This window comes from Podarcis muralis, chromosome 3, assembly GCF_964188315.1.
Source record: "Podarcis muralis chromosome 3, rPodMur119.hap1.1, whole genome shotgun sequence".
Classification (NCBI taxonomy): domain Eukaryota; kingdom Metazoa; phylum Chordata; class Lepidosauria; order Squamata; family Lacertidae; genus Podarcis; species Podarcis muralis.
In genome coordinates, this window is record NC_135657.1 from 25,494,057 (window position 1) to 25,516,350 (window position 22,294).

The 22,294-nt window shown below is 45.0% G+C and overlaps 1 protein-coding gene across 2 annotated transcripts in view; it reads right to left on the minus strand.

The window, feature by feature from the left end:
• The window catches only part of LPGAT1 (lysophosphatidylglycerol acyltransferase 1), a 64,768-nt gene extending 42,821 nt beyond the window's left edge, over positions 1-21,947 (minus strand). The window contains exons 1-2 of one of the 2 annotated variants that reach the window (XM_028724706.2): positions 21,633-21,947; positions 18,480-18,747 (exon numbers count right to left, since the gene is read on the minus strand). In XM_028724706.2, the coding sequence (XP_028580539.1) occupies positions 18,480-18,717 (238 nt within the window). In that variant the 5' untranslated portion in view covers positions 18,718-18,747; positions 21,633-21,947. Of the gene's footprint in view, positions 1-18,479; positions 18,748-19,761; positions 19,986-21,632 lie in introns of those variants that run through there. The other variant, XM_077925561.1, reaches the window with a different exon arrangement.
• Between the last annotated feature and the right edge of the window lie 347 nt (positions 21,948-22,294).

The following is a 22,294-nucleotide window of genomic DNA, read 5'->3' on the forward strand; positions in this document are numbered from 1 at the left end:
GCTTTAATCCAAGTTGTTCTATGATGTCTAACAATTTTAAAAAAATAATAATATTAAGATGTTCCATGTAAAAAAAGGCTTGAACAATTGAAAAGTTCAGTGATATACAAGCAGCTAGTTATTTAAAAGCTTAGTTGCGGAACAAAGTTTACTTTAGCCTTGACTTTGAACTGCTTCTAACCACATCTTGCTATTGGTATACCAACCTTTGGCATGGCCCAAGTTCTGGCTGCTCATTAACACTTGGGTTGCCTGACAAAATCCTGAATGAAATAGGTCAGAGGTCAGTTTCTAGTCTCCCCAAATCATTCGCCTTTTAACTGAATATAGCTGTAAACGATGAACTTTCAAAGAAGCAGCAAAATACATATAACTGGGAATGCAAGAGAGGGCAATGACGTTTTAAAAAATAATCTCCTTTTTCAGCCACTTCCTATCTGCTTTACACAGTTCTCTTCACTTCCGCATCTGCATAGGCCAGGGGAAGCCCACATGGTACCCTCCATATCTTGTTGTACTCCAACTCACATTAGCTCCAGCAAGCAGGGCCACTCACCAGGGATGATGGGAGTTGTAGTCCAACATCAGAAGAGCACCATGTTGGCTTATCCTGATGCAGGCATTCCTCTCTCCTAATGTTCTACTTTGCAAATGGGGCAGATCAGCTCTCCTAGTGTGGGTGGCAGTATCTTAAATAAGCTGTTTCTATTTCTGTTCAGTGATAAATAGTGTGATGAATTTGGTTAGACCAAATCAGCAAAACGTACATAATATGTAATTTGCAGGATATGGCTTTCCAGGGTGCAGAACTTTGGTTGATTTGAAATTAGCAGACCAAAAAAACCCCCTGAAACTGTAGATACCTTAAATTTTGTATTTGTCTGGTTCACTGCTACATCCCAAGTCAGTCCATAATAAGACCCATTCATGATTTGACTATGGATGAAGAGGCTGATCTGATGTATATTACCGAAATGTGGATAGGGGGATCCTCACGCGACCCAGTTATGTCTACTTGGGTACTTTGGCCACAGTGACCCACACACTGGTAACTTCCAGGACTATACTGGAATACAGACTACTGGAATTCACTCTAAGTAGGGCTGCCCTTAACACTGGTCTGAAACCAAAGCTAGTGCAGAACAAAGCAGATAAACTGCTGATCGGGCTACCTGCCGTGAGCATTTTCCACCACTTCTGAAAGAACTGAACTGGGCAGTGGGCACCGAGTTGCTGCTGAGACAAGTTTAAGGTTTTCTTGTCAACTTACAAAGTAAACAACTTGGAAGCTGGACACCCTCAACCTGTATATTGAGACCTGTCTGGTTGTGTCAAAGCATGCTGAGGTCCCATCTTGCAACAACTAGGAAATGACCCTTTCAGTTTTGTTACCCAGTTTATGGAATCACCTCCACTCTGGAATAAGGTAAGCACCAACTTTTGATCAGCTTTTGAAGAATGCTAAAAAGACTTCCTAGTCTATGGCCAGTTTGGATGCAAACAGCAGAAGATTAATTCATTTCACTCTAAAACTGCAACCACACCATACATTTAAAGCATGCCTCTACCTGGGGGGCGGGCGGGTTGAGAACTGTAGTTTAAGGTGCTGAGAAATACAGTTCTGAGAGAAATAAACTACAGTTCCCAGAATTTGGAGGGGTAGGTGCTTTAAGTATATGGTGGGTTCAAAGCCCAAGCCCGCCTCAATCGCATATAAAGCAGAGACCAGATTAGATTTTTAGAGGAAAGGGAACTAAACCCATCACTCAAAGATTACCTCATCACTATAGAGATGTAAGTAGCAAGCGCAGGGTTCAGAGCTGGTTTAAACAAAAGGTTCTGCCACTGTCACATCTAGTTTGGTTACTGACCGTCATTATTCAGGGCTATTTTCAGATTTGCAATGTAACACTGTTAAGTAATATTTGCCCTGTACTGCAGTGTGATCCAAGGGCTTAAGAGGCAGCCTAGAAGAGATTATGTCTTTTTCTCAATGTAATATGAAGAGAACAAGCAAGAGGAGATAACAGGTCCGGATCACAATAATGTAAACCATTCATCCAATAGTCAAGAGATGAAGATAAAAAGGAAAATAACAAAGCACTACTGAATAAAAAGCTAAACCACTGAACGCGATGACAACCTCCACAACAAAGATGAAGAAAACTTTATACAATAACCGTTAAAATAACTCGCCTATCGGAATAACAATGAGATAAAATCAAGTAAGCCCATTCAACATTCAAATCCAAGATGTACTTTTTAACATTGTGACTGCATAAAAGAAGCTTCCAAGCCTAAACCATGTTCTTTCTACAATTGCCTCAAGATATCTCCAGTTTTAATTCAACACATGGCATGTACTCATCATACCAAAACTGAGGAACAGCAAAGGAGGAGTTCAATCTATTATAAAAAGGCAGCAAAATACAAAACTAATTCCACAGCACATTTCAGCCCTGACCTTTCCAGAAGTAAGCAATTTATTCTAAACACAATGATCCATGTCAGCATTTCAACAAATTTATTGAGGACCAGGTCTTCCTGGTAAGAGCTCCCCTGAAAATGTTATGCTTGCTTTTAAAATGTACAGTGGTACCTCTGGTTACAAACTTAATTTGTTCTGGAGGTCCATTCTTAACCTGAAACCGTTCTTAACCTGAGATACCACTTTAGCTAATGGGGCCTCCCGTTGCCGCTGCGCGATTTCTGTTCTCATCCTGAGGTAAAGTTCTTAACCCGCTACTTCCAGGTTAGCGGAGTCTGGAACCTGAAGTGTTTGTAACCAGAGGTGTTTGTAACCCAAGGTACCACTGTAATTGAAATTACCTTCAATCCTTTAAGCCCCCTTGAGTCAGGGGAAAAGGATAAACTGACAATCACAAGTATCAATATTAAAAGGTGTTAGGTATATTTTATCTATTTTAAAGGTAAAGGGTAAAGGGACCCCTGACAGTTAAGTGCAATCGCGAACGACTCTGGGGTTGCAGCGCTTTATAGGCCGAAGGAGCCAGTGTTTGTCCGCAGACAGTTTTTCCGGATCATGTGGCCAGCATGACTAAGCCGCTTCTGACGAAACCAGAGGAGCACACGGAAACGCCGTTTACCTTCCCACCGGAGCGGTACCTATTTATCTACTTGCACTTTTTTTTTGCGTGCTTTCGAACTGCTAGGTTTACAAGAGCTGGGACAGAGCAACGGGAGCTCACCCTGTTACGGGGATTCAAACCGCCTACCTTTCCCCCCCTGTTTTTTTTTTTATTATTAAAGATTTTCTTGTTTTACAGAAGTGTAATGCCTCGTATTTTTCCCATGTAACATTTTTACAAATCTGTTTCATTTGTTGAGACATTAGGGGGAGGAGAAGAAAAAAAGGGGGGGAGGGGGTGGAGGGAGGGAAGATGGGTGGGGTCGGGTGGCGATGTTTCTATTATGCTTAATATATGTAGGGTTTGGTGTCAGCGTTGCTTGTGCTGTTCACTTGTGTTCCTTTGGTGGTGAGAGAGGTTGGGGTTGGCCTAGGGTGTGGTTGTTTGTTTGTGATTGGCTGTGGTAATCTTTGTTTTCGTGTGTGAGTGGGGTGGGTGGGTGTTTTGGATCAGGTTAGCCATATTGATTTGTATGCTGTTTGTGGATCATTGTTGTTGTCTTGTTGGGCTGTGTATGTGATAAAGGGGAGCCATACCGGGCTAAAGGCGTCTTCTTCTGTTTGTCCCTGTGTCAGTTTCAGTTTATTGGTTAATTTTTCTAGTAGGGCTGTTTCCCATACTATTTGGTACCATTGGTCCATGCTTACTCCTGACAGGTCTCTCTAGTGTCTGGATATGGTGTTTCTGGCTGCTGAAAGTAGGTGGGTTATGAGTTCTTTGTGATGTAAATGGGCATTGTTGTCTTGGAAGATGTTTAGTAGGGCCAATTCTGGGGTGGTGTCTAATACTTGCTTAGTTATTTTACATATTTCTCGTATGGCTGTTGTCCAGAATAGTTGGATTTTGGGACACTCCCACCACATGTGGAAGTATGTGCCTGTGGAGGTGCACCCTCTCCAACATTTTGTGAGGTTCCTGGGCGTATTAGCGCTAGTTTTCTTGGTGTTAGGTACCACCTGTAGGTGAGTTATTTTCTTTTCATTGATATGGATTTAAATGGGGGTTTAGACCACATTCCAACCTTTTGATCAGTAAGCCCAAGGCTCAGTTGTTTAGACCACAGCGCCACCCGTGTCCCACACTTATCTATTTTATCTAAGTCTAATAGCTGGAAGACTGCTACAACAAAGTAATCCTCAAAATGTGCCAGGTGTACTGCAAAACAAAAAAACCCCAAACAGCCACATTCAGAAATTAAGCCCCCACCATTCAATGTCCCAGGGATAATGGAAATAAAGTTGAAAAAGCAAAACAGTATATCGGCAATTAGTTATGGCAGCAGTGAACAAAAAATAGGGATTTCAAGTTTTACTATCATGGAAATAGTTTACAATGGGTATCAGAATAGAAAATCCAAACACACTGACTATCCAAACAACAAACCTTTTGTCCAAATTTTAAGCTTCTTTAGGATCAAGCTCAAGATCTAAGTTTAATTGGCATCAACACCTAGAATTATTATTATTATTGCTACTACTACTACTACAACCACTACAGAGAATGTGGGACAGAAATAGAATACTTAATCTAGAAGTAAATTAAGTCAAGCTTAAATCCCTCAATTGCTGTGATTGCCTGCAAATTTAATAAATAATAATAATCATCATCTGCAATACTGATTTCAACCAAATGTTATTTTTATGAATATACACTGTAGCAAGAGAATGCCTTCACGTATATAAGATCTTCAAGCCTCAACAAATCACTGAGGTATAAAAATATTAGGGCAATCAAAAGCCGTATTGGTTTTAATAGTTACAGTTCACTAACTACCGTATTTTTCGCCCTATAGGATGCACTTTTCCCCCTCCAAAAATGAAGGGGAAATGTGTGTGCGTCCTATGGGGCGAATGCAGGCTTTCGCTGAAGCCTGGAGAGCGAGAGGGGTCGGTGCGCACCGACCCCTCTCGCTCTCCAGGCTTCAGGAGAGCCCCACCGTCAGCCCAAGCTCGGAGGACAGCGGGGAGGCGCAGCGCGCCTTTCCCGCTGTCCCCCGACTTGGTTAGAAGGCTGGCGGAGGGCTTCCCCCTCCTCCAGCCTTGCAAGCTCCCAGAGCGATGCCGAAGCTGCACGCAGCTTCGGCATGGCTCTGGGTCCCGTTCTGGGGGCTGGGGGAGGGGGAAGCTCGGGCTTCCCCCTCCTCCAGCCCCGCAAGCTCCCAGAGCGATGCCGAAGCTGCACGCAGCTTTGGCATGGCTCTGGGTCCCGTTCTGGGGGCTGGGGGAAACTCCGCTTTCCCTGCCCCCAGCCTCACAAGCTCCAAGAGCGGAGCCAAAGCTGCACGCAGCTTCGGCATGGCTCTGGATCCTGTTCTGGGGGCTGGCGTCGGGGGAAGCCTGAGCTTCCCCTGCCCCAGCCCCGCGCCTGGGGGGGGGGGGGAATAATTTTTTCCCCTTTATTCCCCCCCCCCAAAATCTAGGTGCGTCCTATGGGCCGGTGCGTCCTATAGGGCGAAAAATACGGTATATAAGGAAATTGTAATGTAAGCACTTTCAGGTGAGGATATTAAAATCTGAGTTAATAATAGATAATGGTAAAGCATTTGGTGTCTCTAATTTATTCTTTAAAATGGAATTCTCCTGTAAAATGAAACAGTGAAAGAGATGTATGATCCGATGAACCTAAAGAGTAAGGCATCATCTAAACTAAGCCTTGACCATATATTTAGAACCACTGTGATATTTTTTCATTATTTGCTAATCTGACCAAAATAGTTCTGACTAGATGACATACAATAACTTATAGCAGTGGAATCAAAACTCCCCATCACTCACTAAAAATGCTGAGGTTCTTGGCCAACCACTTACAATATTTTCCTGCCTTCTGTAATGTGCTGTGGTAGAGCCTGAGACTGTATAATATTCTACTGCTTGTGGTCAACTGTTCCATTTTCACATAAATATTATAAATGCAACCTACAGAATAACAGACATGTTAATAAACTGAAAACCTAAGTTATTCCTCATTATATATGAAAAATTTGCCAGTGTATCATCATTGGCTGTTCTCCTACAAGGTTAGTACAGCAAGGATTTTACCTGCCAAATATTGGAGACCCCTAATGCAAAATGTTTGAAGAAGAACATTCACTACTATGCTGTTATTACTAAATTAATACACTGTATGGGACTAATGAAGGAAGGCACCACTATAATTAATCGCTTAAAAGCTGTTGAACTTTAATTACAGGTGGAGCTCAACTAAGTTTTACTCAGGGTAAAGGTAAAGGGACCCCTGACCATTAGGTCCAGTCGTGACCGACTCTGGGGTTGCGGCGCTCATCTCGATTTATTGGCCGAGGGAGCTGGTGTACAGCTTCCGGGTCATGTGGCCAGCATGATTAAGCTGCTTCTGGCGAACCAGAGCAGTGCACGGAAACGCCGTCTACCTTCCCACTGGAGCGGTACCTATTTATCTACTTGTACTTTGACGTGCTTTTGAACTGCTAGGTTGGCAGGAGCAGGGACTGAGCAACGGGAATTCACCCTGTCGCGGGGATTCGAACCGCCGACCTTCTGATCGGCAAGTCCTAGGCTCTGTGGTTTAACCCACAGCACCACCCACATTCCTTACTCAGAGTAAACCCACTGAAATTAACAGACCTTGTTGTTTAGTCGTTTAGTCATGTCCAACTCTTTGTGACCCCATAGACCAGAGCATGCCAGGCACTCCTGTCTTCCACCGCCTCCCGCAGTTTGGTCAAACTCATGTTAGTAGCAACAGACCTTAGTCATATTCATTAATTTCAATGGGTCTACTTTGAGTGAGACTTGGTTGAATAACACCCGTAAGGCACAAAACACCTATAATCTGTAACTGTTAGACATTTATTTATTTAATAAAATTTATGCACATCAAAGCAGTCTACAGTAAAATCAAGAAAGATTCACAACCCTACTCTAAAACATGCAAAAGTTACAATACAGTGGTGCCCCGAAAGACGAATGCCTCGCAAGACGGAAAACCCGCTAGATGAAAGGGTTTTCCGTTTTGGAGGTGCTTCGCAAAACGAATTTCCTATGGGCTTGCTTCGCAAGACGAAAATGTCTTGCGAGTTCCTGCAGGGTTTTTCCCCTTCCCCCCCTTTTTCCCAAGCCGCTAAGCCGCTTTTCAGCTGATCCGCTAAGCCGCTTATCAGCCGATCCGCTAAGCCGCTTATCAGCTGATCCGCTAAGCCGCTTATCAGCTGATCCGCTAAGCCACTTAACAGCTGATCTGCTAAGCTGCTAATCAGCTGATCCGCTAAACCGCTTATCAGCTGATCCGCTAAGCCGCTAATAGCGCTAATCCGCTAATGGGCTTGCTTCGCAAGACGAAGAGACTCGCGGAACGGATTCTTTTCGTCTTGCGAGGCACCACTGTACTGAAATGGATTAAAATTACCTCAACTCTCTAAGATTCTGGATAGAAAAATAAGAAGAGTTTGGACTTGATACCCTGACTTTCACTCCCCTTAAGGCAGGCATAGGCAAATTCCGGCCCTCCAGATGTTTGGGACTACAATTCCCATCATCCCTAGCTAACAGGACCAGTGATCAGGGATGATGGGAATTGTAGTCCCAAACATCTGGAGAGCCAGAGTTTGCCTACACCTGCCTTAAAGAGTCTCAAAGTCTCCTTTCCTTTCCTCCTGCACAACAAACCCTCTGTGAGCTGAGTGAGGCTGAGAGACTTCAGAGAAGTGTGACTAGCCCAAGGTCACCCAGCAGCTGCATGTGGAGGAGCGGAGATGCGAACCCAGTTCCTCAGATTACGAGTCCACTGCTCTTAACCACTACACCACACTGACTCTCTAAATAGGCTTGTCTAAACAGGTATGTTTTTAACAGGCGCAGAAAAGAGCCCTGTGAAGGCACAGTACTCAAGGGGCAAGGAGTTCTAAAGTGTAGGCTCTGCCACACTTAATGATCAAGTCCTTACAAATGCAGAACATGTATTATGTGACACCTGTAGTGGTGTGAATTCCGCCAATCAAAGTGGTTGGCTGGACATTCTCAGGGTAAGGCGATCTCATGGGCAAACTGGCCCTAAGTTGTTAAGGGCTTTATATACTAATAGTAACACTTTTAACCTGGCCTGGTAGCAAATTGGCAACCAGTGCAGGTCTCTGACCACTGGTGCTACATGCTGACTCCTGTCAGCAATGGTGCTGCAAATGATAACGTTATGCAAGTTACAAAACATTCCACTTTTCTTGGATATGAGAAGCTCTTTCATGCCGATCTAGTTATTTAAATCTACAGCCAAAATTCTATTAAGTTCTATGGTCCATATTATTCTGATAAGAGTGTACAAGATGTACGCTTCATAGAGTCACCTCAGGAAGAACACCCTGGTATGTTTTACTCATAGAGACAAATAATAAAAAGGTTTATTTGCACATTTTCTTCTTTCGTGTCATTTAAGCAGAAGTCCCTTCAGTTGTTTCTAGTCTCCATTCTCACGTACTTCCCATCCCAAAAAGCATGCTGAATTACAATTTTTCAGCCAGAACTCAGCACCTCTCCGGCACCTCTCAGGTGGGCGCTATTGCCATTATAAGAAAGCGAGGGAGGTGTTCATGGTGAGTTCTGGCACCTCTTTTCTCTAGAAAAACAGCACTGAATAAATCCATTATTAATAACATGAGAAATCGTTTGGTCCCAATTGCCAGAAAAGGAAAAAATCATAATCCTTGTCATAACTGAAGTACTTCTTGTTTATTCATATAATAGTGCAAGAAGTGGCAATGGTAGAACACTTTGCTTCCAGTAAGAAATGCTCATCTAACCACAGGACTATAGAAAGCACAGCTTAATTGGTATCACAGTATGAATTCGCTCGCATCATTTTGTTTAGTACAGATTTAATTGGATCCCCTGCAAGAGAGACATAAAAACAATACAGATGCAGTTTGTGCAAAGGAATCCTAAAAATCTGCCAGTCTGGACGCACCCTGACAGAATCAAACAAGTCATAATTTAGTTATTGCCAACTGTCTATAAAAGCTGTGGTTTTAAAGCGGTGCCCATAAAATCCATTAGAACCATTGACCTTACATTTCCTGTGGCAGGCATGGTGTATTGTAGCTGCGGTGAGGCAGAGCAACAGTAGGACTGCCAGCGATGACTCCATGCTTTTCTGGATTTGTTCTGCTCTAGATTAAAAAACCCCAATCTGCACGCAGAAGCTGGCTTTCATGCATACATCACTTAGATTGACAACTGTAGTGTACACTGGATGAATAACCATCCATGCATCTAAGAGAGAAAGCTGCCTATTCACGCTGCATTGCTTTTAACACGACATGCATTCCAATACGCATCCTGTAGCAACCTGCCTGACATAACCTAAATTGAGCTTAATATTTGCGATCAGTTTTTTTAAAAATGCTATCAACAACGCAACCCAAGTAATAATCTACAACATCCACTCCCTTTATATAAAAAGGTGTGGTAGGAAGGAAAGCCAGGAATGAAGAGGCGGCTGAGGATGGGGAAAGAATGCCAGAAAGGGAAGACTTGACATTAGGAATGTAAGCCAACAGAAGATGGGAGAACTGTGAGTTTCAAGGTGATGTATACAGCAGTGAGAGTAAGATAAGGGGAAGGGGGGATTTCTTGCACTAGAAACCCTTTTGCTTTCTAGCTGTCACTAACAGCTGCCCCTTCATAGATCCAGACCCTCCACTTCTATGTGTGGAGGGAGATCTGGATTAGGCCACTGAGCAAGCAAGCAAACAAACACCAAGTAATACAAGTTCACATACATTACCTTCTATTCAATTTAGATAATTATTTGCTTTTGTATTATTATTACATGCTGTTTAATCTGTACTGATCTTGCGTCCATGGCATCAACCGGAAGGGTTTGATCCAAAGAAGTGAAAAGAGACTTCTGAACATGCAAAAGGAGTTTCCCACCTCTCTTCTCTACTGAAGCCCACTTGAAGCCTCTGGAAGTCTGTTTGAGGGACAAGGATCCTCTATGATGTGCAACGAGCTAAGAGGAAAACTGGTGGAATTGCAGAAGTGCCTATTTGCACAAGGCACCTTTGGATACAAACAGAAAGCTGCTTGGGCCTAGAGATCATCTAGTCAAACAAAGTTAATCCTTTGTGTTCGTAACCTGCAACTGACCCTGGGGGAGACAGGTAGACATGGCTGGGAAAGGGAGTGGATTAATTTGGCCTGTGTGTTTCCTTCTGTTCCACCCTCCTCAGTTGTCACTTGAACTCCCTAAGGCTTGTGCTGTCACCATTCATCTTTCTCTTGAGTACAGAGCTAGCCCCCCCCCCCGCGCCCAGTTGAATAAAAAGGGTGCGCACATGCCCTGGGTGAGCCAAGTGACAGAAGGGAAAAGATGAAGAAAAGGGAAGAAGAAACAGAAGGGAAAAGATGCCCAACTAATTCACTCCCTTCTATTCCAGCCCCCCCCCCTTCTTCTCCCAGGCTTCTAAGCAAAAATCAGCGGTATGACTCACTGGGGGCAAGTCAAGTGACAGCGGGGAGTATGGGGGGAAACAGACCTAACAAATAAATCTGTTTCTTTTCCAAGCCATTTTGGATGTCAAACATGTGGGTGCAGACAGCAGGCACAGGTATGCAGTTCCCTTACAATCCAGGTGAGAAGAGAACAATTAACAAGTTGTGCATTCCAGATTCTGTGCAATGCACATCCTCAACTACAGCAATTCCTTTGTGCTACTGGAAGGAATTTTTTTTGTTTTGACTATGGCAGACCAACACGGCTACCCATCTGCAACTGGAGCAATTCCTTTGTTTTTTATTCTGCCCTATTTTGAAGCTCACGGGTTAAACATTTATTTTTATTTTTTTAAAAAGGGGAAATACTCTAAAAAATAAGCTCAATATTATTCCTATTTTGCAGATGGGGAAATATAAGGATGTGAGACAACAACTTGCCCACACCTTTTTCCCTGGTGGGACTCAAGGCAGCTACACACACAGCCTTGAGTGTGGTATCCATTCTAGGAAAGAATGTGAAAGTCCAACATTCTGAAATATAGCTACCCCAAGCTCTAGGATGCTGGATGCTTCTGAAACAAGGGACAATTCTTCAAAATTATGCTGTGGTAAACATCTTTCAGAATTGCAGTAATATCATCTTTATCATTGTGCGGAAACCCTTTTATCTTCTCACCAATTCAACTCAATTGTAACTCCCCTAGGCCAGTGTTTCCCAACCGGTGTTCCGCGGCACACGAGTGTGCCGTCAGACGTTGCCTCGTGTGCCGCGAGATGCCTGGAGGGAGGCGGGCGAGTCGGGCGGCGAGAGGCGGGGCGGCGGCGGCGAGGAGAGGCCGCGCCTCCTGCTGCTGCCTGGCGCTCCTCCTCGCAGCCGGCAGCGCTGCCTGGGCGCCTCCGCGCGACTCTGCCTCGCTGGGTTTGGTCTCCCAGCAGAGACGGGTCACACGCGCCCCTCCCTCCCTCCCTCAGCCTGCGCGGAGGGAGAGCCAGAGAGAGGCATCGCTCCTGTGCGGCGGGAGAAAACTTTCACTTTTGTGCGTCCCTCCCGGCGTGACGCTGCGCGCTGACGTCACGGGGCGGGGCTTTAATGGTGGTGTGCCGCGAGATTTTTTTTCAGTAAACAGGTGTGCCGTTGCCCAAAAACGTTTGGGAAACACTGCCCTAGGCTATAATCCATACACAAAAGCCGAAACGCATGCCAGCAAATTTAAGTTGCAGGTCCCTGCCAGAAAAAGCAAAATCAATAGCTGAAATCCTGATATTCCTCCTTGGGAATCAACTTGTTGCGGAAGAGTTTTCTGTGTGCGGTAACCAAATGCCTCAGTTGTGATCTGTTGTGTACCCTTTCTACAATCCCAGCAACAGTGTCCCCTTTGATAACACATGAAACTAGATGTACCACACCCTCAGTGGATAATATGGTTCGAGTGCAAACTTATTCTTCTCTGTATGGACACGCCTTACTCTTTGGAGATGAGATATTCCATAGAAAACAGGTTTTCATTTTATTTTCCCTCAAAATGAGGTGGTTCTTCCATTTTCCAGTGCTTCATCTAATTCACGTCTACCACTTTCAAATGTTTGTTCTCAGAATTCTGCCAGGGTTCCATAGCCCTTAATTATCTATTTTGTCCATTTATAGATCACTTATTGTTAACAGATTCCAAAGCAGTTTACAATAAGGAAAATCCAAGCAAATAATCAAAATACAATTGTATACATTAAGACCAACTAAAGCTCTAGAACTTTATGAAAGGTGTATATGCCACCTCTCTGCTAATGAATAGGTTACATGGCTCTAAGCCTACCTGAAGCCTGCCTACACAGCAAAGTTTGAAAGAAGAATAGACATACCTCGGGTTACAGCGGCTTCAGGTTGCGTCTTTTTGGGTTGCGGACCGCCGAAACCCGGAAGTACTGGAACGGATTACTTCCGTGTTTCGGAGGTCGTGCATGCGCAGAAACGCTAAGTCACACTTTGCGCAGAAGTGCCGAATCGCAACCTGCGTGCGCAGACGAGGGGTTGCAAACGCTGCGGGTTGCAAACGTGCAGCCCGCACGGATCACGTTCACAACCGGAGTGTCCACCGTAAGGAGTTTCCCTTAGAAATCTAGGAGCCAAATATAATGTATGGATTGCTATGGTAACCTCCCTCCAAAACTGCTGGAGAGACCTGAGCTGTTTCTGAATTTCAGCAGGGACCAAAGTAGCCTTCTGAGTGGCACAGCCCACCTACTCTAGAACTCAACACCAGTAAGACACTTTGTCAAGGGACAATTACATAATCACATCTGTTCGATGTGAATTCCCTTCAATATTATAATCCCAGAAACAGGCAAGAAAAATCCTCTGATGATTTATTCTTCGGTAATTTTACTGCAACACATTTTTTTTAAATAGATTCTAGCTTTAAATATGATTAAGAAAAGCACTGTAATAAATAGGCAAATTATTTTCCTGATCTTCTTTTCCAGCTAGCCCAAAGGCACACATCTTACACAATATGAATAAGTTAAGGTAAATGTGGGTGAAGCTAAAAAAGGCAGAAGTTACCACAAGATATTTTGCATAGGCCACAACTGTAAAACACATTCACTTTCTTTTATAAATTGTTTTAAAGAGACAAAAAGAAAGCCATGCTTAATTTCCCAACTGTGTCATTTCCCACCCACAATTAATCTATCAGAAACTAGGTACAGCCTAGGAAGCCTACTGCAGAAAGAAAAACTGTATACCATGTGTGCATAGTCAAACCACCCTCCCCATGTTAACAGTTTTTGAGTTCCATCTTCTATACATGGTGTCAATAATGGAAAGTTGCTTTTGGGTCTCTTCAGTAGCGGAGGCAGTCAACGTGTTTCCCCAAGGCACTTGTGCTAGCTATACTGCCTAAATAGTTCTTTTAAATCCTGAGAATCAAATAATTCTATTGAAGAAAAGGAGTGTTTCCACCTCGCATGAGAGTTCTGAAAATACAGCATACTCAGAAACAAGGACTAAAAAAGAAACCCAACTGTATTAGGCTTTTCATATTGCATTATTCCATGGCAATTACAAAGTTCACCCTTGGGTGTTTTACTACAACCCAGTCAACACTGTTCCACAACCAGATAGAGGTAAAATTATAAACTACAGTTGCATGCTGCACTGAACTTTGCACTATTTCCCCTATGAACATCCTGTCACCAGAGTCTACGAATTCACTTCCACTTTGTCCCAACACTCCTACTTTGGTCTCTCAGTCTCTTCTCTAGCTGGAATGTTTGCCAAGCCAGTTGTGACCCTCTAAAAAAGAGCAGCCTGGTCTTTTATGCCTCAGTTTATTGGATGCACAAAAGACCAAGTTATCTGTAACCTAATATAATGAGAACAAATTATGACCTATTAATGGACAACAGAAAACGCCAAGTTCTTGTGTGACTCCCAACAAACATCAAAACACTCTTGGCTTACCAACTGCGGCTTGTTTGGAGAGAAACAAACCAAAAGCTCTAGTTCATAGTAAGTCAACACTGAGTTCTGTTGGTCTACCTCCCAGCAGTGTAGAACAGAGCAGGAGCAGTTCAACGGTATGCACTAGTGAACTGCTTGTTTGTAGTAAGTCATAGTTTAGGGCTTACTATGATGGGTGAATGGGCTCAGTATCTATGCTTGGGTTTTCCTTCTCTAATTCTACTTTCTTTCTCCCCTTTTGAAACTCACAAGCAAGTTCTGTCACCAAATGAACTGTTATTTACCTCCTAATTCCTCCTCCTTATTCCAACATGAATCCCTTTGTATCTTCGTAGCACCAATCACCTTTCCTTTATTTGGTGTGTCTTTTTCCAAATTCTCTCAGCATCGCCACATCCCTCCTTCTCATTCTATCTGCCCCGATCTCTTCTATTCTCTATAGATTTAACCACATAGTCGCCACCCAATCTAAATGATGCCTTTGTAATTCAGTGAACCTTTTTCCCTTTCTTGTAATAAACCATGTGCATATACATTTTATGTCTCTAAGTCTTGATCTCATTACCAATTCCTTTAATTGGAGACTCAATTTTCCATGGCACACCATGACTCTTGGTTAAAGATCCAGACATATGGTTCCACCTGTTCATGAATAATCAGTGATGTGTAGATGAGCACATGAGAGAATACCATTCCTATTATGATTTCATCCACTTAGTACTAAGAATAGCTCAAAGCAAAGAGTATAGTTAGTTTCGATATATAGTTTTCTGGGAAGACCCTTCCCAAGAACTGGTCACAGAAAATAAGAAGTCTCAGTTGAACTTCATCCTACCTTACTCTTATATAGTCTGTTGCCCAAATTCCTTTATCTCTAAACCCAACTCCAACACCAGAAGTAACCAAGGACGAAATAAAAATGCCTATGACAATACTGAGAACCTGTTCAGCTTTCCTCACATGTGCACCTCTTTTGGTGTTAAAAATATAGACACACCCACCCTTCAGTTTATTCGTGAAGCGTGCAGACAACGAATAAACACTGCCATGCCTAGTTTGGCCTTAATATTGAAGCCTTATTTTGAAAACAGAAAACAAAGAACAATGCGTTAACAAGATATTTGTGTTTTCTTTTGAGTGTTATTGAAGAGCACACGCTTAGAAACAGCTGAAAGTAGAAATATATAACCAAGCATAAATTGTCTCAAGTACTCTTATAATAGTAGACAAGCCAGCTAATTACTAGGCCACAAAACTATTTCTGGGGGTTTTTCTGCATATGTGGCAAAACCAATTTGTCACCATAAATAGAAAATTTAGGCGAAGAAGCAGTCATCTGAACTCTGCATCACAGTTCCACTCTGTTTTAGCACAAGAATGCAAATAAATGTTGACACCTGCGGAGTTAAAGACAAATGCTTGAGCAAACGCTAACAGATGACATAACTGTAAAGCACATGGCACAAATGTAAAGAAAGAACTGAAATAGTTTTTCTTTTTTAGGGCCACTTTCTAAATCTTCCAGAATATGTGATCTTATGCAAATAAGCACTGGCACTTACCTTCTAAACACTAAGGAGCACATCAAGTCTTTTAAGAACATATTCACAAGTATTATAGGTATATGGAACGCCTGAGGTAATGATAATTGGGGAGGGGAAGGAAACAGGGAATAAGAAATGTACTTCTCCTTTCTTAGCACAAACATCTACAGGAAAAAATGCACTGGCTCCTACAATTTCATATGTTCAACTAATTTCTTCATGTATGGCATAAACAGAATGATATCATCACTTGGTATAGTTTGCATGAGCCAAAACATTAGTGTGAACGAACAATATGTGGTCTCCCAGAGAGGTGATTACAACTACTTTTCTTCTCCTCTGGTCATTCTGCTGCTTTAGCCATGGTTGGCATAATGTGTTGTCGGAATCCATGCTTGCAAGGAGCTGTAATCAAAGTTTGTACTATGGTTTACAGCTTGTGGTTTCTCTAGAGAGCGCTAAACCTTGAGCTCAGGTATGGATGACATGCTAAGCCAAACCATGGTTTAAATCGGCAGAACAACTGTAGGAGCAACGTGGTTAAGTCATGGCGTGCATTATTAGCACGATATGCTAACAAGGACCATATATGAATCCTAAACAAACCTATACAATTCTTAAGTTTGTAAAGGAAAAAAGAGCTAATAGGTCTGTCATAATTTCAATGGCAGATTATGAATATACCTCATGCCGATAATGCCTTTCACGCAACAGGCAGAAGAAAAAACCTTCTCCTGCTGTCAGAAGAAATGAACTAAAAACAAAAGCCTTTCTGAACCACTAACATCATCTAATATCACAGAACCATTGGCCTGAATTTTAACTAAAATTGTCATATTACATCCTCAGAATAATAAATGGGGTCTTTAACCTCATCATTTTTACAGTAAACGTCACATACCTAACACAGTAAAGCATCAAAATCCTCTTTCCTTGCTGGAATAATTTTTCTTCAGTGTGTGTGTGTGTGTGTCTGTGTGTGTGTGTGTGTGTGTGTGTGTGTGTGTGAAGACCTCAGATGGAAACTTTCCATTGTGAATACCATGTAGACTTTTTCTGAATAGGCATCTTTAAAATCTACAGCATGAAAAGAGTATCTGAATAACCTCCCTAACGGGGAGAGCACTTCTGAAGCACTGCGCTACTCAAGAAGCCCCAAAGATGTGGGATGCTTTCCAGTGTAGGGGCCTCAAAAGCACCTTTGAGCCACACTCCAGCTATTTGTACCTTTTGTGAATGTTGCTCGTGAACGACAAAAGACTAACAAAAATACAAACTTGCACCGCATTCACATTCACATTATAGGCCAATTAAAACTTTAGTGAGAACATTCTAAATATGAACAAGAGCTAGAATCATTGGATTCCAACAAAACCTCATCTTAAAGCATATGGGGTTTTTTAAAACAATGTTTTACTCAGAAAAGCCCATGATAGAGTAGAACATGGATTATTATTATTAAAAAGGACAGCTGTTCTTGAAGGCTACTTTGCAGAGAAGTGAGGAAGTTCTTTCTAGATTCTAGTGCTATACTGACAAAGACTCTAATTAAAATATACTGACTAGGAACTACTGGAAATCCCCCCTCAACAAACATACAGGCAATCCTCTTTTTGCATGGGGGTTATGTTCTGGACGCCGAACACATAAGTGGAGGCATAAGCCTATCCCTTCCCTTTTTGTAACGTCTTTATGACTTTGCGGCGGGGGGGGGGGGGTCACTTCTGGTTTCAGCATCATATGTGATCGTTCGCATGTCATTCAGACGCGCCTAAAGCAGTTGTTGCCTGCACTTAGCTCAGGTTCTTTAAAAGTCCTACAGTATTAGTTTCTGTTACTGCTGCGAGGCACTATGATCATGTCTAAGCTCTACAAAATATATACATATATATTAGTAGATAAGAGAACATTTTGCAGCATAGAGGCATGGGAATTTCTGTAGATACTGAGTTATCTACCTCTTTTTTCAAACTGTGAGCATATCAATATCCAAAAGCTACTATTACACACTGTTCTAACAAACAAAAGCAAGCCAAGAACAGTCCTCATGCATCTTTATAGTTCGGGAAGCCATTAGTAAAATGGAAGTCACTTATTAAGAATTTCAGAAAAAGCAAACCTGTCTAGTCAAACTATTTATAATATATGTCTTATTTCCCCTTTTACAAACGCAGACAAGTGATTGTTGTTCACTGGCATATCCACAAATTTCGATTGTCCAAAATCTGGTAAATGGTAAGAGTCACAGAAATATGTACATAAGTATTCACAAAATGTATCTAGAGCTGTCAGCATTCATAACCGAATGCCCATGTTTTCCAGTTTGGACATTTAATATCATTCACTCACATGTGCACATATAATTCATGCACATAAAAAAGCCAGTTCCCAATATTCTGTCACACCTTATCACAATCATAAGACACAATCTGGGATAGAGCTCAGGAAGAATAAAACCTATGAACGTTTAGTATTAAGCCATATGGAAAACAGGAAAGTACCACTGTTTTGAAGTGGGGTCAAAATGCACCCATCACTCCTGATGATGGACTTAAGGAGTTATCACCAATATAGATCTCATAGAAGGGCATGAAGTGTCCTACTATTCTGGAAGCCTTATAAGTAAATACAGTATTATGTTTGTATTTACTTTGCAACAAATCTCACCGATTTCAAAAGGGCTTCCTCCTTCCCCAGAGAAGTCAACCTGTCCTACCCCTCCTTCCTTTGGCTAAGTGTGTCTTTAAGCCAAAATTCAGCTATTCGACAAGCACTGAATATACATCTCTATTAATACATAAAAAGACTTTAGGAGACTTCTGTATACATGCATAATCAATTCCAAGTAGTAAGTTGTTCTTACCTGTATATCCTGCACACCAGCCCCAGGAAGCCACCATAGCTAAAAGCCATTTAAATAATACTCCTTCAATATACCAGAACCGTTTACTATCCAACAATCGGAGAGGTTGCAGTACTATTAAATACAGAATGTAGGACGGAATAGCGACAAGGTTATTGGCAACCATGAAGCCAAATCTTAAGAGTGCTTTCAGAAATATATAGGCCGCCCTTCGGGCCTGTTCTAAAGTCACAGCCATTCTCTTCACACAGGAGTCTGTAGTCGTTTCCTACAGAATAAGAAAGAGAGAAATTACTCAACACGAAGAAGACAACTTCCTCCTTACCAATGTCCAACAAGGCCTTATTTCAAAGAAACAGTTATGTGCTTTGTATGTATTGAGTCACCATAGCAAAGATTTCCCCCACTAATTGGCCTGTTTGCACACACATCATCTATTGAGTCATAACTATCTTTCCAGCCTGATAAGGAGCTTAGGATTTTTCCTTGGGTCTACCGCAAAGAATGCATGTACCCAAGCTTACTGTTAAAAACTGACACACCACAATCTACCTAGCTACAAAAGGATCACTTGTGTTAGTTGTTAAACTATGTTTGTGGAGGTTGTAAAGAAATCTCAGAAAACCCTTCCCCGTGGACCTAGGGTTTCACTTTGTTTTTACAGACACATATGAGTATAATCACATAAACTGTAAATGGACCCCATCAACATAATTCAGTCTTGTAATGTTATAGCACGGATGAAAAGGAAATGCACATTTGTACATTCCATGCTGCAAGAAGACAATCAAATGCAGTAACTGTGCGCTAAGGGGCAGTCCATTTGTCTGCCCCCCTCAACAAACAAAGTGGGAAATTATTATGGGTTACACTAAAAGCAGGGTGACAACTCCCCTTTAGTTAATAAGGGGAGGTGGCTGAGGGGGAAACAGGCAACCACCAGCTGCAGAGAGGACCTTTTAGCAGTTACAACCAATAAGCATTGAAGCCAGACATTAGAATACCTGAAATGGCCTCTCTAGCCTTCAAGTTAGTCAGGAAAGAGTGGAGACATCCAAACATATTAGGGGGCAGTCAGTAGGTAAAAGCAGAGATAAACAGGAGAAGGAAGGGCAGAGAATCCCAGGCTGGAAATGGAAAGCAGGAATTGGGTGGGGGGGGGGAGAGACTAAGGAGGACTAGGAAGGGGGTGGGACGCCAGCAGCCTGTGGAAGGCAGGAAAGGGATAGTGGGCAACCACAACGCCAAGCCAACCAACGGGACTCCGCGGATCATCACTCACCTTCTGCTGCGCAGAGGGAAGGAGATGGCAGGGCCGAGCGAACTGGGCCCGGCGGCGGCAGCAATGTGCGCCCTAGTTGGCAGCGGCTGCTGGTGAAGGAGGCGGCGGCGGCGGCAGCAGCAGCAGCTCTGACAGGAGGGCGGCGGGCTCATGGACACGGAGGTGGCTGGCCTGGCCCCAAAGTAACGGGCTGGGAGCCGGCTCCCTATTCCGTCTGCAGCTCCCTGAGTGCGGGGGGGAAGAAAGGCGCGAAGTGAGCGAGCGAGCGAACGGGAGAGGGAAGAGAGAAGCGGCGCCAACGCCGGGGGCTGCCAGCCCGGCGAGGGAGGTCGCCGGCAAGAGGATTTGTCCCGGGGTTGCGGCTAAATCCGCCGCCGCCGCCGCCTCCTCCAGTCGCGGCTTTCAGGGCCTATCGCGCCCGGCTCTCCTAGGCTAAGCTTGGCGGCCAGCAGCCCCGCGGGCGGGTGTCCCCCGCATCTCCCACCGAGGTGGGTGGGGTGCAAGAGGGCAGGGCAAGAGGGCGGAGGGCAAGGAAGCATGCGCGACACCTGTTGGGGTACAGAGGCGCGGCGAGGAAGGGGAGGATAGAGGTCGTCTCGGGAACTCCCCGCCCCGTTACCTTTCTGCTCCTGCAGCGTATTTTGGGGGCAGAAGGTGGGGGGCCCCTCTGAAAAGCCAGGGGTAAGGGACGCCTCTGCGCCCCATTCAAATATGGAGAAGTAGGAAGAACTCGGCGGTGCTCTTCCTGCAAGCGCCCCACAGAGGGGAGGGAGGAGCTCGGCAGCTCTCGGAAGGAATCTCGGAGTTGCACGCCGGATAGCTTCGATTATTAATCATTATTATTGTTATTATTACTCCGCTGCCCCACCTCAACCTATCCATAGGTTGTCGCAAGGGCGACAAGAGGCAGATGCCAGGCAATGCTGGGGAACATCCAGCTCTGACCAGAGCACCAGGCGTGACCCACATGTCGAGTATTCACCCACTGGGGAAAGGGGCGGGGGGGGGTCCTCGGGGTGAGCCACTCGGGATGGAAGGTCCTCTCAAGGGCAGAAACGGTGTCATTCTGCTCCTCAGTAAGGTGGGCTCTCAGTCTTCCCACCAGACAACGAAAAGAAGCTGGGATGAGGTCAGGCTGCCCCCGAGAAGTAGTCCAGTCCTTCCCTTGTGCTCCCGCCTTGAGCTGTCGGTTTTGGGAAGTGACCTTTTCCAGAGCCTGAAACTGCCCATTCCCTTCTCTCCCGCCGCCACCATGCGGGGAATTGTCTCAAGGGCACCCGAAATAAGGGGACTTTCCAAAAGAGCATCCATAGGGCAATGACTACCACCGCCATGCACTCCGTGTAAAGGGAACCTCGCAAGGGCGTCAGTGGGGCGAGTTTCCCGGTTGTCGGGAAAGAGGAGGATCTTAAGGACACCCCCTGGTGAGAAGCCCTTTCCCTCCTGCCTAGAGAGGGCTGGCCTCTCAAGGGCACTATTGGGGTGACGGCCCCCCCGCCCCTCAATCCGAATTCAGAGGGACCAATATCCGTATTTAATCTTCCCGAGGAGGTGGGGAGACCCTCCTCCTCCTCCCCTAGAAGAGGAGGAAGGACCTTGGGAAAGCACCACCGGGAGCCTCCTCCCGGCCCGCGCGGTGGCTGTGGAGCGGGGACCCTCTCAAGGGCGCCAAGGGGCGCGGGAACCCGTCCTCCGCTTCTCCTCCGGAGGGAGCTGCCTCTCCAAAAGCCCCAGCAGGCGGATGAACGGCGGCCCCCCCCCACACACACACACGCACGCGCGCCGCTCCTGCTTTCCCTTTTCCCGCCACCCCCAACCAGCGCCCCATTTATTCTCGGGTAAGCGCGGACGAGGCGGGGGTGCTTCCGTACCTCCGGCCGGCCGGCTGCCTTCCCCAGGCCGGCTCCCAGGAGCTCGCGGGATGCATAGCGGCGGGCCGGCGGCCGCCACAGGGCCCGGCCAGCCCTCGCCCACCTCTCGTGCCGGAAAGAGGCTACGCCGCGACGGCCCGCCGCCGCCTCTTGGCGCTCGGAAGGGTCCCTCTCGCTCGCTCCCTTTCCGGCTCCCGAGGAGGAGGAGGCGGCGGCGGTGCTGGTGGTGGTGGAAGCGGCGGCGGCAGCAGCGAGCGAGGCAGGAGCGGGCCCCTCACTGCAGCAAGCGCCGCTCCCTCCGGCCGACAGCTCCCTCTAACGAGCCTCGGAAAGCTGGCAGGCTCAGGCGGCCGAGCCGAGAATCCCCCCGGCGGCGGGCAGGGCCTCGGCAGGCCGCCTCCTTCACTCGACCCCCGCCCCGCGCCCGGAAGGGAAACGCGCGCTCGGCGTCGCCCTTCCCTCGCCGGGGAAAGTAGGGGGAAGGCTCCTGTGTCGGGGTGGGGTGGGGGGTTCCCCTTCTCTCTCTCACTCAGCAGGGGGAAATGCAGTATTATAAATAGCAGCCCTATATATAACTTAAAACATATGCTGCTATATGTTGGCGCGGACACACACACACACATATATATATATGCAAAAGGGGGGGGACAATAGGAGCCCAC